The sequence below is a fragment of the Lagenorhynchus albirostris genome, chromosome 4, assembly GCF_949774975.1.
Source record: "Lagenorhynchus albirostris chromosome 4, mLagAlb1.1, whole genome shotgun sequence".
In the NCBI taxonomy this organism is placed as follows: Eukaryota; Metazoa; Chordata; class Mammalia; order Artiodactyla; family Delphinidae; genus Lagenorhynchus; species Lagenorhynchus albirostris.
The window spans coordinates 112,611,836-112,630,766 of NC_083098.1; the positions used below are offsets into that span (position 1 = coordinate 112,611,836).

General features: G+C 34.5%; 1 protein-coding gene across 1 annotated transcript in view; it reads right to left on the reverse strand.

Moving 5' to 3' along the window:
• SLC9B2 (solute carrier family 9 member B2) overlaps positions 1-18,931 on the reverse strand; it is a 117,733-nt gene that overhangs the window by 35,861 nt on the left and 62,941 nt on the right. The window contains exons 11-12 of the mRNA XM_060148533.1: positions 11,619-11,688; positions 9,176-9,314 (exon numbers count right to left, since the gene is read on the reverse strand). Of these exons, the coding sequence (XP_060004516.1) occupies positions 9,176-9,314; positions 11,619-11,688 (209 nt within the window). The remainder of the gene's footprint in view (positions 1-9,175; positions 9,315-11,618; positions 11,689-18,931) is intronic.

Here is an 18,931-nt window from a genome sequence, read left to right on the forward strand (position 1 = left end):
AAAAAAGATCCATACCTACACTTATCACTGTAAAATGTTGCAAAAGCAAAGACATAGAGAAGATGCTAAAATCTTCTAGATACCTTGAAAAAAGCCATTTCCAAATGAATCATAAACAGATTTATATACTATTTCTTAGCAGCAACTCTAGATACTAGAAGACAGCAGATAAACCCTTCCAAAATTCTATGAAAAATTATTTCTAATCTAGAATTATATACCCAACTAATCAAATGTGAGAGCAGAATAAAAACATTTTCATATATGTGAGGTCTCTGAAAGTTTAGCTGTCATGTATCCTTTTTTTTTTGGCACTTACTTGAGGATGTATGCTAGCAAAACCAGGAGGAAACCAGGAAAGATGAAGGATTTTAATCTTGGAAACAGTAGATCCAAACCAAGAGGGCATTGAAAGGAAGCTCTAGGATGACAGTCTTCCACAGACCTAGAAAACAGCCACATAGGTGGAAGCAGAAAAGGATGTCTCTGGGAGGAAAGTCTCCAGGAATAAAGAGGACTTCTTAAAGTTTATAAAACTATTAAGACAGTAAAAAAAAAAAAAAAAATCAGTGATTGCCAGGGGATTCCAGGAGGAGGGAGGAATGAATAGCTAGAGCACAGGAAATTTTTAGGGCACTGAAACTATTCTGTATGATACTGTAATGGTGGATGCATATCATTATAAATATGTCAAAACCCGCAGAACACAAAGAGTGAACGCTAATGTAATTTATGGACTTTAATAATAATGTATAATATTGGTTTATCAATTGTAACAAATATACCACACTAATGTAAGGTGTTAGTGATAGGGGAGACTGTATGTGTGTATGAGGGGGTAAAGGGTTAAATGGAAACTCTCTGTACTTACCACTCATATTTTAGGTAAATCTAAAAAAATTGCTTTAAAATGCTATTAATTTAAAAAGAAAAAACCTATGAAACAATATGAAATGGTGTGACATATGTATAATTGAAGTCCCAGAAGAAGAGGAGAGAGAGAATGGAGCAGTATAAATATTTGAAGAGAAGATGACTTTTCAAAATTGATGAAAGACAATACACAGGTCCAAAAAGTCTAGTGAAGCCCAAGCAGGATAAATACAAGGAACAGTATGCCTAGTCACATTATAATTAAACTGTAGAAATCAAAGATGAAAAGAAAAAGTTTAAATCATCCAGAAAATATAGTCAAATTACATTTAGAGGGACAACAATAAGAATTATGCTGGCTTGTCATTGGAAATAAAGGAAGCCAAAAGAGAATGAAAAAACAGCTTTAAAGGGCTTAAAGGAAACAGGGCCTGTGAACTTGAAGTCTATACCCAACAAAAAATATACTTCAAAAATAAAGGTCAGAAAGAAGAACAAAGGAGGTATCATGTGTGCTGATTTCAAACTATATTACAAAGTTATTGTAATCAAATAGTATGGTATTAGCATAAAAACAGACACATAGATCACTGGGTCATTTGTTATTCTGGAGTCCAGAAATAAACTGATATATGGTCAACTAATTTATGACAAAGGAGCCAAGAATATACAATGGGGAAAGGACAATCTTTTCAATAAATGGTATTTGGAAAATTGAACAGTCACATGCAAAAGAAGGAAGCTGGACCTCTATCTACACTATACATAAAAATTAACTCAGAATGGATTAAAGACTTGAAGATAAGAACTGAAATCATAAAACTTTTGGAAGAAAACATAGGTATTAAGTGTTGATATTGGTGATGAATTTTTGGATTTGACACCAAAAGCAAAGGCAGCAAAAGTAAAAAAAAAAAAGGGCGGGTGGTGGGGAGTGGACTACATCAAACGAAAAAGCTTCTGCACACCAAAGGAAACCATCAACAAAGTGAAAAGGCGACCTACCAAATGGAAAATATTTGCATACCATATATATGATAAGTGGTTAGTGTTCATAATATACAATGAACTCATACAACTCAATAGCAAAAAAAACCCCAAACAATTCGATTAAAAATTGGGCAGAGGATCCGAATAGGCATTTTTCCAAAGAAGACATACAGATGGCAAACAGGTACACGAAAAGATGCTCAGCATCACTAATCATCAGGGAAATGCAAATCAAAACCCCAATGAGGGGCTTCCCTGGTGGTTCAGTGGTTGAGAGTCCGCCTGCCAATGCAGGGGACATGGGTTCGTGCCCCGGTCCGGGAAGATCCCACATGCCGCGAAGCGGCTAGGCTCGTGAGCCATGGCCGCTGAGCCTGCGCGTCCGGAGCCTGTGCTCCTCAACGGGAGAGGCCACAAGAGTGAGAGGCCCACGGACCGCAAAAAAAAAAAAAAAAAAAAAACAAAAAAACCCAATGAGATAACACCTCACACCTGTTAGAAAGGCTATAGTCAAAAAGAGCACAAGTAATAAATGTTGGCAAGGATGTGGAGAAAAAGGAACCCTCATGCACTGTCAGTGGGAATGTATATTGATGTAGCCACTATGGAAAACAGAATGGAGGTTCCTTAAAAATTAGAACTACCATATGATCCACTAATTCTACTTCTGGGTATTTTTCCAAAGAAAACACTAATTCAAAAAGATGTAAGCATCCCCCTGTCCATAGCAACATTATTTACAACAGCCAAGATATGGAAACACCTTAAATGTTCATCAGTGAATAAATGGATTAAAAATGGTAGATACATATACATATATATATATATATAGTACTATATATAGTATATATATGTATATATAATGAAATATTATTCAGCCACAAAAAAGGAGGAAAATCTTGACATTTGCTACAACATAGATGGACTGACCTTGAGGGCACTATGCTAAGAGAAATAAGTCAGACAGAGAAAGACAAATACCATATAATCTCTCTTATATGTGGAATTAAAAAAAAATCAAGTTCATGGATGTAGAGAACAGACTGACGGTTGCCAGAGGCAGAGGGTAAGAGGGTGGGTAAATGGGTGAAGGGGTCAAAAGGTTCAAACTTGCAGTTACAAAATAAGTCATGAGGAAGTAATGTACAGCATGGTGACTATAGTTAGGAACACTGTATTGTATATTTGAAAGTTTCTAAGAGTAGATCTTAAAAGCTCTCATCACACAAAAAATTTTTAACCATGAATGATCGACTTATTGTGGTGATCATTTTGCAATATTTACAAATATCAAATCATTACGTTATGCACCTGAAACTGTTATATGTCAAATGTACTTCAATTTTTAAAAAGGCCAAATTAGACATTTTCAGACAAATAAAAGCTGAGAGAATTAATTACTAGCACAATTACACAACAAGAAACATTAAAGGAAGTTTTTTAGGCTGAAGGGAAAGAATCCCACATGGAAGCCCAGATTGCCAGAAAGAAATGTAGAGAACTAGAGAATGTAAACATGTGAACAAATATAAGGGAATTTTTTTAAAACTTAAAACAAAGACTTTTGTTTTTTTAAAGCAAAAATAATAAGAATGTAGAAGTAAAATATATGATAAATCTAGCACAAGGGCAGAAGAGGGATAAAGAAAGTCATACTGTTGCAAGACCTTTCTATGTTATCTTGATGTGAGCAATGGTTTTCGACAAATGTATACATTTGTCTACATTCATTGAGCTGTGTACACTTAAGATCTTTGTACTTTGTGGTATGTTGACTATAATTCAATAAAGTACTATGATGGAGAGTTTGGGAAAAAAACAGGAGTATGATACAACCAACAGTGTAAGCACCCCCCGCCCCCCAATTTTGGCAGTTATGGACAAAGCTGCTATAAACATTTGTGTGCAGGTTTTTGTGGGCATAAATTTTTAGCCCATTTGTGTAAATAATATCAAGGAGAGTGACTACTGAATCATATGGTTAGAGTATATTTAGTTTTGTAAGAAACTGCCAAACTGCCTTCCAAATTGGCTGTACTATTTTGTATTCTTAGCAGCAATGAATGAGAGTTCCTGTTGCTCCAAATCTTCACCAGCATCTGGTGTCAGTGTTTGGGACTTCTGGCCATTCTAATGGATATGCAGTGGTACTTTGTTGTTTTAATTTGCAATTCCCTAATGACATATGATGTTGAGAACATTTTTATATGCTTATTTGCCATCTGTATATTTTCTTCAGTGAAGTGCCTTTTAAGGTCTTTTGCCCATTTTTAATCAGGTTGTCTGTTTTCTTATTGTTGAGTTCTAAAAGTTCTTGGTATATTTTGGATAGTTCTTTATCGGTTGTGTGTTTTGTAAATAGTTTCTCCCAGTTTGTGGCTTGTGTGCTCATTCTCTTGACATTGTCTTTCACAGAGTGGAAGTTTTTAATGTTAAATAAGTTCAGCTAATCAATTATTTCTTTCATGGATTGTGCCTTTCCTGTTTTGTTTTGTTTTTAAGTAATCACCATAACTAAGGTCATCTAGATTTTCTCCTATGTTAACTTCTATGAGTTTCACAGTTTTGCATTTTACACTTAGGTCTATGTCCCACTTTGAGTTAATTTTTATGAAGGGCATAAGGTCTGATCTAGATTAATTTGTTTTGCATGTGTATATCCAGTAGATCTAGCACCAGACTACCTTTCTTCCATTGGGTTGCCTTTGCTCCTTTGTCAAAGCTCAGCTGACTATGTTTATTTATTTCTGAGCTCTCTATTCTGTTCCATTAATATATTTACATCCTGTTCACCAAATTATACTCTCTTGATTATTGTAGGTTTATAGTAAGTCTTGTAGGGGAGTAGTGTCAGTTATTCAATTTTGAATTTTTCTCCTTCAATATTGTGTTAGTTATTCTTGGTCTTTGCAATATCTATATAAACTTTAGAATGAATTTGTCGACACCATGAAACAACATGTGGGAATTTTAATTGGAGTTGCATTGAATCTATAGATCGAGTTGAGATGAACTAATTTCTTGACAATATTGAGTCTTCCATGAACGTGTAAAATCTATACACTTATTTAGTTTTTAAATTTCTTTCTTCAGAATTTTGCAGTTTTCCTCATGTAGATATTGTACATATTTTGTTAGATTTATATGAAGGTATTTCATTTGGGGAGTACTAGTGTAAATGCTGATACGTTTTTCATTTCAAATTCCATTTGTTCATTGTTGGTAAATAGGAAAAAAAACCCTGACTTTTGTATACTAACCTTGTATCCTGCAACCTTATTATACTCACTTTTTAGTTGTTACAGGAGATTTTTTCCCCTAGATTCTTTAGACTTTCTACATAGACAATCATGTCATGTGTGAACAAAGGCAGTTTTATATCTTCTTTCCCGGTCTGTATGCCTTTTATACCCTTTTCTTGTCTTACTATATTAGCTAGGACTTCCAGTACAATATTGAAAAGGAGTGGCGAGAGAGGGCATCATGTTCTTGTCCCTGATCTTACTGGGAAAGCTATTCCCTCACAATTAAGTATGATGGCAGCTATAGATTTTTAATTGATGTTCTTTGTCAAGTTGACAAAGAACTTGTAATTTGCTGAAGTTTTTATCATGAATGAGTATTGGATTTTGTCAAATACTTTTCCTGCATCTGTTGATATAATCATGTGATTTTTCTTCTTTAGTTTGTTGATGTGATGGAATACATTAATTCATTTTCAAATGTGAGCCAACCTTGCATATCAAGGATAAATCCCACAAGGTTGTAAAGTATACTTCTTTTTATATGTTGTTGAGTTCTATTTGCTAATATAGAGAATTACAACAAATTGAGAATTTCTGCATCTATGTTCATCAGAGATATTGGTTCGTTTTCCCCTTCTAATGTCTTTAGTTTTGGTATGAAAGTAATACTAGACTCATAAAATGAGTTGGCAGGCTTCCCTCTGCTTCTATCTTCTGGAAGAGATTGTAGAAAATTGGTATAATTTCTTTCTTAAATAGTTAGTAGAATTCACAAGTGAAATCATCTGAGTCTGATACTTTCTGTTTTGGGAGGTTATTAATGGTTGATTCAATTTCTTTTACTGGTATAGTCTTACTCAGGTTATCTATTTCTTCTTGTGTGCATTTTGGTAGATTGGGTCTTTCAAGGAATTGGTCCACTTCTTCTAAACTATCAGATTTGTGGACATAGAGTTGTTTATGATGTCCCTTTATTATCATTTTAATGCCCATGGAATCTGTAGTGATGTTCCCGCTCTCATTTCTGATATGTGATTTATGTTTTCTTTTTTCTTAGTTAGCCTAGCTGGAGGCAATCAATTTTACTGATCTTTTCAAAGAACAAGGCTTTGGTTTCATTGATTTTCTCTATTTCTTGTTTTCAATTTTATTGATATCTGCTCTAATTTTTATTATTTCTTTTCCTTTGCTTACTTTGAATTTATTTTGCTTCTTTTTCTAGTTTCCTAAGGTGGAAGCTTGGATAACTGACTTTACACCTTTCTTCTTTTCTAATATATGCATTCAATGCTATAATTTTCCCTCTAAGTGCTGCTTTCAGTGCATCTCACAAACTTTGATAGCTTGTATTTTCATTTGATTCAAAATATTTAAAAATGTCTCTTGAGGTTTCTTTTTTGACCCATGTGTATTTACAAGTATATTGTTTAATCTCCAAGTATTCTGGGATTTTCTAGCTGCCTTTCTGTTAATAAATCATACTTTTAAGTCCATTGTGGTCTGAAAGTTTGTGTTGACAAATCCCCAAGCTCAGATTCTTTCCTCAGTGCATAGTCTCCTAATGAACCCATTGAAGGCATTCATTTCTGTTACAGTGTTTTTGATTTCTAGAGTTTCCATCTCTCTGTTTACATTACCCATCTGTTCTTACATGTTGTCTACCTTTCCACTGGAGTCTTTAGCATATTAGAGCTGTTTTAAATTCATGGTCTCATAATTCCAACTCCCTTGCCATATCTGGGTCTGGTTCTGATGCTTTCTCTGTCTCTTCAAAACGTGTTTTGTGCCTTTTAATACATTTTATATATTTTTGTTTAAAGGGGAACATGATGTGCTGGTAAAAGGACCTATGGTAATGTGACGGTAAGCTGTAGGGGAAGAAGAAGAGTTCTATAGTCCTATGATTAGGCCTCAGTCTTTTAGTGAGCCTGTGTGTAAATTTCACAAGTTCTTTTCAGGGTTTTTTTTCTTTTTTCACCCCCTTAGGTTGTATGGTATGGCTAAAGAGGGCTGGAGTTGGGTATTTCTCTTCTCCTTAGTTGGTTAGGCTAATAAAGTCCCCACAGGTTATACTCTGATATTACAGTTTCTCTTGAAGGCAGGTTTTATTAAGAACAGGATCTCTGTTGTATTTCACAGTGGTTACCGTTTCTCTCTCCCTGACAGATGGCTCTTGGAGGTACAACTCACAAAAGGATGTCCCCCAACACCATGACTGGGCTCCTACTATAGTTTTTAACTCTCAGACTTGCCCACACTGAGCTTCCAGCTAATTGACAAATTTCCTACCCTCACTATTGGTTCCCGCAGAGGTTTCTGCTCTAACTTATGATTCTCTGTATCAACCTGTCTCTAATTTGGGGGGCAGTAATTTGCCCTGTGACCTCACTTCTTTGACGGAACTAAGAAGAGTTGATGATTTTTCAGTTTGTTCAGCTCTTTATTTGTTGCAAGGATGGAGTGATGATGCTGGATCAGAAACTGGAATTGTCTGGGATATTATTTTTGAGCTCTAAACTACCAAGACTGCTTACTTTATGAAACTAGTGGTAAGATTTTAATGGAGAAATTTGGTTCCAAGATTATTTGAAAATCATAGTTGGATGTATAATAAAGCTACCCTTTCATTTATTTAAAGGTAAAATAATGGAAATAAGTTAGTACCTTTATTCAAAGTAAACTAAAAAGAAACAAAAAGGAGCAATAGCCTAAAACCTAAACTTATTGCCCTAGAGTATCCATTTCTTTGTGATTAGGGAAGCCAACCTCCAAGTAAGATATAAACAGTGTGATTAAAAGTGATGAGACTGATTTCTACATGTGGTTGAAAGTTTAGATTTCTTATTTAATTTAACCTGTGTGCACTGCAGGATTGCTGAATTAAACATGACTTGTTGACAAACCGCAGCTCTATTTCTTTCTATTATCCAGAGTATACACTCTTTTAAGAGTTTGTTTAGTTTGAAGATAGGGTGTGTATGTGAGAGGGAGAGAGAGAGACAGATTGAAAAAGAGAGTACAAGAATATAGACCCCCAAGATAGAAACATGAAGCTCCTTTTTCCTATGAATTTCTCTAAATTTGCAAAATCAAAAATGAAGGAAAACAAAGGGGGAAACCAGTTATAAGTATCAAAGTTTGTTGTTATAAAACTCCTCAACTAGTTCCTGAGCAAACACAGTCCTCAACCTCAATGGATAATCTTTGGTGACCAATACATTTCCCTCTCTTCCACATGCACCGGCCCTACTTCTAACAACTGCTGTATAGAAACTGCCCCCTAAATAAAGTCATGGGGATGTGTATGTGAGACCTATGTGCAGAAAGGAGTCCAGTCACTTACATTGGCAGATGTTCAAGTTTACTTCAGATTCAGGGCCTTAAGAATACTGATTTTAATTAAAAAGCAACTTTTCCTAAATGAATTTACTACATTAATTAATAAAATTTTCAGTTTAAAGTTAGCAAGCAGCAAAGAAAAACAATGTAAACTTCAAATACTAATCCTTCATCATATTTTAATCTAATTTTTGTTTTCTGTGAGATCTGTACTTCTAGAGGTCAAACGCTCTCTCGCTCTCTCTCAAGTTTAATCATATAGAAATCTAGGGAAAAAAACCTTCTATAAATATTTGGTGACAATGAGATGCTTTAAAATTTTAGTGGGAAAGCAAGTTCTACACAACTCTTTAAGACAGCATAAAATTTGGGGCTTAATTTAAATAAGAACCTTAATATTGGCAGAAATATAATGTTCCTTCTACCTACTTAAAACTAAATGTCAAAAGTAGGTTTTAAATAAAAATCTTTCTATCACTTCTGTTTCTAATTTCCAAAATTTAACATAAAAAGTCATGAAAAACATTAAAATATAGATCTGTTAAGCAATTATTATTTTTGACAGATTTAAGGAACTATTTCTTCTTTGTCCACATATTGCTTGTAAACAGGGCTGCTCATCTGATCTGGAGTGTATAGATTAAGCAGTGTCTTTGTTGGCTTGTATTTTAATACTTATCAAATATATTTCTCATTTTCTATCCATTTACATATCTTATTTCACATACCATTTGTAATAGTTTCATTCAGTGTTCCTTGTGGAGGACAAGAACACTTCTTTTCCATCTGTGGTTTTGTTTCCTCTGTTTTTGACAAGACAGTTTCCTTAGTTTCTTCATGTTCATTAGTATCACTAGCTTTGAGGATCTGAAGTAAAAACAAGAAAGTCTTTTAAGAAATATACTTGTACAATTTTATGAATGTAAGAGACAACCAAATTTCATAATTAAATTCATATCATTACTGTGAACATGGAGAATTATACATACAAAATAATATTCATGCTCTATATCAATAGGTATTTGGGGAGGTAACAACAGTGTATTTTGTAGGGCACCTTGATTTAGCCTTTTGTAGACCTGCCTCCCTGCCATATTCATTTGTGATTTATGTATACTGAATAAGTACGCCTATAATGCAGGCAGATTAAAACTGTCCCTACTTAGTCTAACTCCCAAACATCATTCAGCAAAACTTTTGTAGAATTAAAATGCAACTAAATTGAAATATAATTTAACTTGGATTCATTTCATTTGAAAAATTATATAACAAAGAAAAATGAGAAAAAAACAGATCAAGCTTTCAGAAATTCAATGTTCATGCTTTTTCCACTACTATTTATAGATAACATATTTAGATGGTTTATGGGTATACCTCAATCTTCCAGTATTTAATGGTAATTAGTCTAATAATGAAACTGCTGATTTAGGGGGGAAAAAGACATCTTTAGTTTGTGAGAATATTGAAAGGCTTCTCCCAAGGTAAAAACCAAACCAAAACAAAAGATTAAAAAGAAACAGAACAGAATAGTTAACCATGGAATAGCGATATTCAAACATCCTTGCTGTTATCATGATGCACGTGTGTGTGCGTATGCATGTACGTGTGTGGACATGCAGGTCAATGCTTTGAGTGTATTGATAATATTTTTGAGTGCAGTGGAGAGAGAACATCACATTGTCACAAGAAATGGTAACAAAGGCTAGAGAGCTTGGACAGAATAAGGAAAGGAAGAGGAAGCATTTAATGACTAGGGAGACAGAGGCACCATAGCAGCTGGTGTAAACGAATTATGTAGCTCTTTAAAATCAAAGTTCTTTAAACCGGATCATGATTAACCTGTTGGAGTTCTGATATAGAGACCTTTTTCTGGAAAGTCTGTCACTATACAAAAGGTTCAGGGTAAAGACACAAAGGTGAGTTCTGATTAGGGTGGGTGAAAGGTCATATACAATAAAACCATATTATTTTAAGTTTTATTATTTCAGAATTTATAATAAATTTACATAGAGTAAGATGAAGTCTTTACAGATAAAGTAATTAGGATCAATGGTGAATATTTTAAACATTTTTTAAAAAGGACTTTTTTGGCCCTTAAGAACTGTAGAAACCTCTATTTAAAAAATAAACAATTTAGGGGCCTCCCTGGTGGCACAGTGGTTGGGAGTCTGCCGATGCAGGAGGTGCGGGTTCGTACCCGGGTCCGGGAGGATCCCGCATGCCGCGGAGTGGCTGGGCCCGTGAGCCGTGGCCGCTGGGCCTGCTTGTCCAGAGCCTGTGCTCCGCAGCGGGAGGGGCCACGGCATTGGGAGGCCCGTGTACCGCAAAAAAAAAGAGAAAAAATAATAAAAATAAACAATTTATAATTCTAATTATGAGCAATTAATATTTAGTAAAACTAGGTCAACAAAAGGTCTAATGACTTACTCTACATACTTGCAAAAATGAAAACCTGGGTCTCCTTCGAATGTACAGCACATTTTAATTAATTTAGATTTTTCTTTACCTCTTTTACTCTAAACTACTAACTTTATTCTGGACATGGCAAGAAATAGTAAGCCAAATTTTCATTATTCCTAAAATCTGCCTCTTTGGTTCCAAAATAATCTATAGTCACCTCTTCCATGTTTTCATTCCTTTTGCCCATTTCTTGGGACATATTAAAACTAGCTATTTTAAAATGACCACTTCTTTTTTTTTTTTTTAGCCTGAATCATTTATTTTTTAAATACCCAGGTAACACATGATCATGCTAGAAAAACAAAAAATATAGATAAGCAGAAAAAAATAAAGTCATTCCAAATCCCACTATTCAGAGTTAACCATTGCTAACATATTGATATATATTTATCTAGAAATGTGTGCATGTATGTAAAAGAGAGAGGGAGACTGAGAAAGGGAGAGAGAGTATGTGTGTTATTTATTAATAAAAATGTAAATATACTAGTGTTCCATAATCTGCTTTTTTACTTAACAATATGTCATGGATATCTTTCACATTCAATAAGTATAGGGCTATGAATTCATTTTCTATGGTTTCATAGTATAAAATGACCACTTCTCACTTTTAAACCAAACATATATAAAAACCTATTAAGTAAACTTCAAAAATAAATTTTAACATCAGATTGTTTTCATGTCATATGTTACAATATAGTTTTAATTTTTTACCTGAGGAGTTGTAGATGATTGGATGTTTTTATCCTCCAAATGTTCATTTTTTGGATCTGTGGTGTACATGCTAATGTTTAAAAGTAATTTGAAAGAAAGAAAGAAAAAAGGACTATAAATCCATCTGAAAACAAACACGGTTAAGTGGGATTAATTTTTAAATAATTTTTTAGCATAAAGTTTCACCACAGTCAAGTCAGATATCTTTATAGTAAAAATAGTCCAAATATTCATTTTAAAGTTATTAACCAAAGTCATGTGCATAAATTTTAAAAATCATTATCACAAAACAATTTAATACTTCTCAGTAGTTCATAATCCTGGGCCGTATATTAAAAGCATATGTCAGAAAACTTAGTTCTTTATTTCATGCACTGAAATTATGTTTGAGCTAATTTCCATCATTGATTTACTCTAGTCAGTCAACTCCTGAATAAAAGACTCCAAAAAAATTTTAAATGAAATGTGATCAACTACATTAAAACCTACATCTTATAAGCATGCTGTCTTTATACATGGTCCATTAGAAATGTCTGTGGGTTCAACATTAAGCAAAATAAAATAGGTTTTATTTTGAATAAGAATGAACTAGGAAAAAACAGTGAACTAGAACCATATCAAGAGGAGAATTAGTTCTGGAAACATTTATTTTAAAATATCTGTTGTTTCTACCTTCTCTGTGATCTTTGCTGCCTTTGAGTAGAGGGAGAGTATCTTTGCCTTAAAAATATCTTTCAATTCTTGAGTTACTGTTGAAGACAAAAAGATTTCAAGTTTTAATTTTTAAGTACTTGATAATAATGTGCTTCAAGTATCTATATATATATTTTTTAAAGGCAAGCAATTTTAATAATGAAAGTTTTTAATGAAAAGGTACATTAACATCTGAGTACCTACCATATGCTGGGTGCTTACCTATATTGTCTCACTTTACGAAGTAAAATATTACTGTGTAAAATCCTATAAGGAATCATAACTGAATTTATGATATTAAAACAGAAAATAACAGTTATTTTTTAAAATTTGATGAAAAAATGAGATCTCTAAGTCCTTTTAAAGTAAAACTCCATGTTAGTTAAAGGGAATATCAGAATTATTAGAATGACTACCTGTTAGCTGTTAGACCAGTAGCTAAGTGTTAGTAAGCCCTATGAACGAGGAATGTGGGTGAATCACGTAAGTTGTTTCAGGTTCTCAAGGGACAGGCTGAGGGTTAGCACCATTAAAAAATCTGAACTCCAGTACACAAGAGTCAGGGCACAAAGTTCACCCACTCAGTAAGTTCTGAATGCCTACTCTTCTGGACTCTGAAGATAAAAGCAGCAAAACAAAACGGGAATATAGGTTTCTACTCTCATGGAGCTTATATTCTTGTAGGGGGGAAGGGAAAGACAATAAACAATATTTTCAGACTGCAATTAAATACTGAAGAAAATAAACCAGCATGTCACAGTGGTCAAGGGGACATTTCAACTGTGACTTGAATGAGGACAAATTGTGACTCATAACTAGGCAGATGGACTAGGGGCATGCAAACATAACATCAAGAATCATACAAGGGGCTTTGCTGGTGGCGCAGTGGTTGGAAGTCTGCCTGCCGATGCAGGGGACACGGGTTCGTACCCCGGTCCGGGAAGATCCCACATGCCGCGGAGCGGCTGGGCCCGTGAGCCATGGCCGCTGAGCCTGCGTGTCCGGAGCTTGTGCTTCGCAATGGGAGAGGCCACAACAGTGAGGGGCCCGCGTACCGCAAAAAAAAAAAAAAAAGAATCATACAAGGAGAGCTATCAAGAAACCAGGCAGCTTATTTTAAGATCTGCAACTATGTCATGATTAGGATGGCAGGACTTGGGATACAGGGGAGCAAACAGTGCATTAGAGCTTGAAAACCTAGATAAGGGGTCTGAATAATAAATTTAATAGGTTAGGAGCTATAAGAGAAGCTTGATACTGTGTCAAGCAATATTTGTGCCTGGCAATTACTCAAAACTCTCTTTATATATTTGCCAAAAGTGGAATTGGTAGGTGGTAACTACCAATTAGCATAGTAACTAAAAGCAAGAACTTTGAAGCCGAGATAGAAGTGATTTATTTCCCTAGGCCTCAATTTCCTTATCTGTAAAATAATGATATAATATTGCTTAATTTATTGGTTATTGTGAGGATTAAATGATATAATAACAGCTGACACAACTTGGACTGTTAAACACTTAACAGGAATTATCTCATTCGATTCTCACAACTCTACGAATTATTTACTATTATTATCTTTATTTTACAGATGTTGAAGCTGAGACCCAGGAATTTTAAGTAATTTTCCCAAAGTCACACAGCTGGCAAGTAGCATAGTTGGAATTTGAACCAAATACTCTTTAGTATTATTCAAATTCTTATTAACCTTGGCATCATCTGTCTTTTTCCTTTTAGTTATTCTGGTGATACTGCATTATGGATTTAAGTTGCACTTTCTTGATGACTAATATATTTCATATATTTATTGGCCATTTAAATATCTTTTTTAGTAAAGTATCTGTTTAACTCTCTTGCCCATTAAAAAAATGTATTGCCTGTATTGTTCTAATTGATTGGTTGGGAGTTCTTTATCTATTCTAGAATGGATCTTTTCTTGAATATATAAATAGCCAATATCATTTCCTACTCTGTGGCTTGCATTTTCACTCTGATGATGTCTTTGAATGAACAGAAGTTTTTACTTTAATTTAGTCCAATTTGTTCTCTTCTTCCTTTATGGCTGGAGTTATTGTTTTAGAAATCTTTGCCAACCCTGAGATCATAAAGAGCATAAAGATATCTCTTTACATATTCTTCTGGAAGCATTAGTTTTGCCTTTTACATTTAAGTCTATGATCCATCTGGAATTGATTTTTATGTATAGTGTGAGAAAAAGATAAAAACTGATTTTTTTCCCATATGATATCTAATTGACTCAGCACCATTAATTTAAAAAGACCATCCTTTACCCATTGCACTTCAGGGTCACCTTTGTTGTAAATAAGGTGACCACATATATGTGAATTTATTTTTGGATTCTGTTCTGGTCCACTGGCCTATTTTTCTATCCTTATGCCAACACTACATTAGTGCTTATATAATAGGTGTTGATAGAGTTGGACTGACTCTTTGGCTTTTTGTATTTCCATATGAATTTTAGAATCAAGTTGTCAATTCACAAATACACACACACACACACACACACACACACACACACAAAACCTGCTGGAATTTTGTCTGAAATTGTACTGAATCTACAGATCAGTTTGGGGAGAACGTGATATCTTAATAGTATGTCAGTCCTTGAACACTGTATATCCTTCCACTTACTTAGATTTTCTTTATTTTAATAACGTTTTGTAAAACTCTAAACTGAATTTAGAGGTCTTGCACATCTTTCATTAGGCTTATTTCTAGGTAGGCTTATTTCTAGGCATTGATGCTTTTCTGAATGTTACCAAAATAGTATCACTTAAAAAATTCATTATTTGTTTTTGCTGACATACAGAAATACAAGTAATTTTTGTTTATTTATTTTATACGCAGGCCTTAATAAGTTCACTTTATTCTAATAGTCTGTAGATTCTTTTGGATTTTCTAAGTATACAAGTTTTATTTATGCATTTAATCTCCTTTTCTTTCTTTACTGCACTGGTTGTAACCTGTCTTTATAGTTGCTCAATATCCTTGATGACCGTGGTATTGTCCGTTTTCAGTATTTCTTTTACTATAGATCTGTTGACAATAAACCCTTTCATTATTTATTTGTCTGAAATGTGCTAATTTCACCTTCACTTTTGAAGGGTATTCTCACTGGATACAGAATTCTAGTCTAGAAGTTATTTTCTGTAAACATTTAAAAAATGTTCCATTGCATTCTGGCTCCCATAATTTCTGTTAAGACTTTAATTATCATTCTTACCATGACTCCTTTGAAGATAATATATTTTCCCTCTCTTTGACTGATATTATAGTCACTAAAAAAAATTTTCTTTTGATAAAATATGCATGACATAAAATTCATCACTTTAAAGTGTGCATTTCAGTGGTATTAAGTGCATTCACATTGTTAAGCTACCATCACCACCGCCCATCTCCAGAACTTTTTCATCATCCCAAACTGAAACTCTGTATCCATTAAACAACAACTCTCTATTCTCCCCTCCTGAAACCCCCTGGTAACCACCATTCTACCTTCTGTCTCTATGATTTGACTACCCCAGGTACCTCATATAAATGGAATCATACAATATTTGTCCTTTTGCATCTGGCCTATTTCACTTAGTATAATGTCTCCAAAATTTATCCATTTTGTAACATGTATCAGAATTTCCTTCCTTTTTAAGGCTGAATAATATTCCATTGATGTATATACCATATTTTGTTTACCCCCTTCATCTGTCTCTTTTTTTTAGTGGTTCACTATTAATAATTTAATGATTAAGTGAGATAATGCAAATAAAATATTCAGCATAGTCCCAAGCATATGGTAAGCACTCCATAATGGTAACATACTCAGAAAGGAAAACAGAGTTGCTTAGCTAGTTAAAGGTAGAGAAGTCAGGAGGTCTAACCCCTGGTTGAGTGCCTTCCTTATGATTTAGATTCCCATCCAATATGTGGCACGGAGAATTCAAATGGAGAAAAGCGGTCAGTTGCAGGAAAGAATGCTGATTCTTTTATTTTTTATTTTGCTTAGAACAAGTTAGAGATTGTAAGATTATAAGCTGGTAACATACTATAGTGTTCATTTACAATTTATTTTCTATTCAGAACACAACTTGTTATTTATGTTTTTCAGATAGTTGTTGAAATCCAACAATGCTCTGGAGCAATCTGCACGGTAAACATTTCTTTTAGGATTATCGCCTTTCTCTGCGCGCCCTTTTCCTCTTTTGCTTGTAACTTGTGCATTGTCCACTAGATGGCAATACACCAACATAAAATGCAAAGGAAACAGCCATACTGTAGCATCTTATTTACTCGATTTAGTGGGAGATGATCGTTTTCCTGGAAAATTAGCCTGCAAGTAGTGGGTTAGGACTACATCCATGCTTCCTATTGTGGAATTAATTAAAACCAGTGCTGATGAATGAACAGATGCTGAATGAATAAGTACAATCATATATTTAGTGCTTACAATGTACCAGACCCCGAGATAAGTACTACATACATGGTATGTGTCTGCTTCCCTCATATCACTACCCACCTACCCCCATTGAACAGATGAGGACTCTGAGGACTGGAGGGTCAGTGGCTTTCCCAGGGTCATACAACTAGAGAGAGATGAAGCCAGGACTGCTCAGTGGCAGGGGAAGATGATGAGTTTGAAGCCACTGGTCACATCCAAGTACCAGAATGCAATGGAATCATGGAATTCTACCTTAGGACTGGGCAAAAGCTATGAATTTAATCCCTTCGTTTGTTGATGGACATTTGGGTTGTTTTCACCTTTGGGGCTATTGTGAATAATGCTGTTGTAAACATGGATGTACAAATAACTGTTCAAAGTCTGCTTTCAATTCTCATGCATATGTGCAAAGGAGAACTGCTAGATCATATGGTAATTCTACGTTTAATTTTTTGAGGACCTGCCATACTGTTTTCCACAGTGACTATACTATTTTATATTCACACCAGCCATGCGCAAGGGTTACAATTTCCCCACACACTTGTTGACACCTGTTATTTTGGTTTTTTGTTAATAGCCATCTTAATGGGTATGAAACGGTATCTCAATGTGGTGTTTTGATTTGCATTTCCCTAATGATTAGTGATGTTGAGAATCTTTTCATGTGTTTATTGGCCATTCATATATCTCCTTTGGAGAAATGCCAATTCAAGTCCTTTGCCCATTTTAAAACTAGATTGTTTTTTGTTGTTGAGTTGTAGGGGTTCTTTAAATACTAGGGCTATTAATCACTTATCTGTTTGCAAATACTTTCTTTCATTCTGTGGGCTGCCTTTCCACTCTGTTGATAGTGTCCTTCCATGCGCAAAAGTTTTTAATTTTGATGTTGTCCAATTCATCTAGTTTTTCTTTTTGCCTGTACTTTGGGTGTAACATTCAAGAAATCATTGCCAAATCCAAAGTCATGAAGCTTTCCCCCTATTTTTTCTTCAAAGACTTTTATAGTTTGAGGTCTTACAATCATAGTCATCTTAACATCTTCGTCTCCTAACTCAAAAATCTGGGTCATCTTTGAACATGTTTCAATTTTCTGTCTTGGTGTGTGGTCATAAAGTATTGTCTAAAAGCTAGCATGGCTAATAATTTTATTGAAAACTTGACATGTATAAGAAATGATACAGTCTCCAAATGTTATCTTCTTCCAGAAAGAAATGTGTGGTGGGGGGGAGTGCTAATCACTTTAAGGAAATCAGAGACTGAGCTCAGTTGAGGTAGATTTGTAACACTCAGCTTTACCTCAATTTGTTCTGGTTCCTAGGGAATAGTTCTCTAGGAATTTTGCCTTAGATGATGCCCCCGACAAATTACGATAACCTCACTCATTTTTCCCAGGTCAGAGATACATTATTTCCCCTTGGTTCACTCCCACTGTCTGTGCTTTTTCCGAGGTCACAAAGGTATAAATAAAGGAGCTGGGGCCAAAATCAGGCAGTTTGGCTCCAGAGCCCACACTCTTAAAACTAAAGTGCTTATAATATATCAGACACTGTGTCAGACATAGACAAAGCTCTCACAGGGTCTAGATGCTAACGTTTAGAAAATGGCCATTATAACTTAAATCTGTTTTAAAAAAAGAAGAGAAAATCTATCAAGTATCTATCTAACTTTTTGGTTTGTCTACTTTAGAAAAGAAAGTATTAAAAATAAGGGCCTTAGGAAAAACTTGAAAATAGGGTGTAAATAATGAATAAGTCAGAGAAGGCTATGATTATTTAGAAATAGCTCATTGGAAATCAATTATAAAGGTGTTAAGATCCCTCTACATGCCTCTTACCCTCCAACCCCTTTCACTGAGCACTCTGGAACTTCTGCTAGAATTATCAAACTCTCAACCTCTTCAGAGCATTCTCTCAAATTCTGTGTCTTATCTGAAACCAAGCCCTTCCCTTAAGCATACTACTTCCCCTACAGTCCTCTTTCATAATAGCTGTTTACCAAGCCCTTCCCTTAAGCATACTACTTCCCCTACAGTCCTCTTTCATAATAGCTGTTTATTTGCTTACTTCCTTCTGACAACTGCTATTTATATACATTACTTTTTAAAAACCTTGCCTCTTTGAAGCTTGTATAGTTTGGCAATACCGCTTTCTCCCTCTTCCAGTCACTGTTA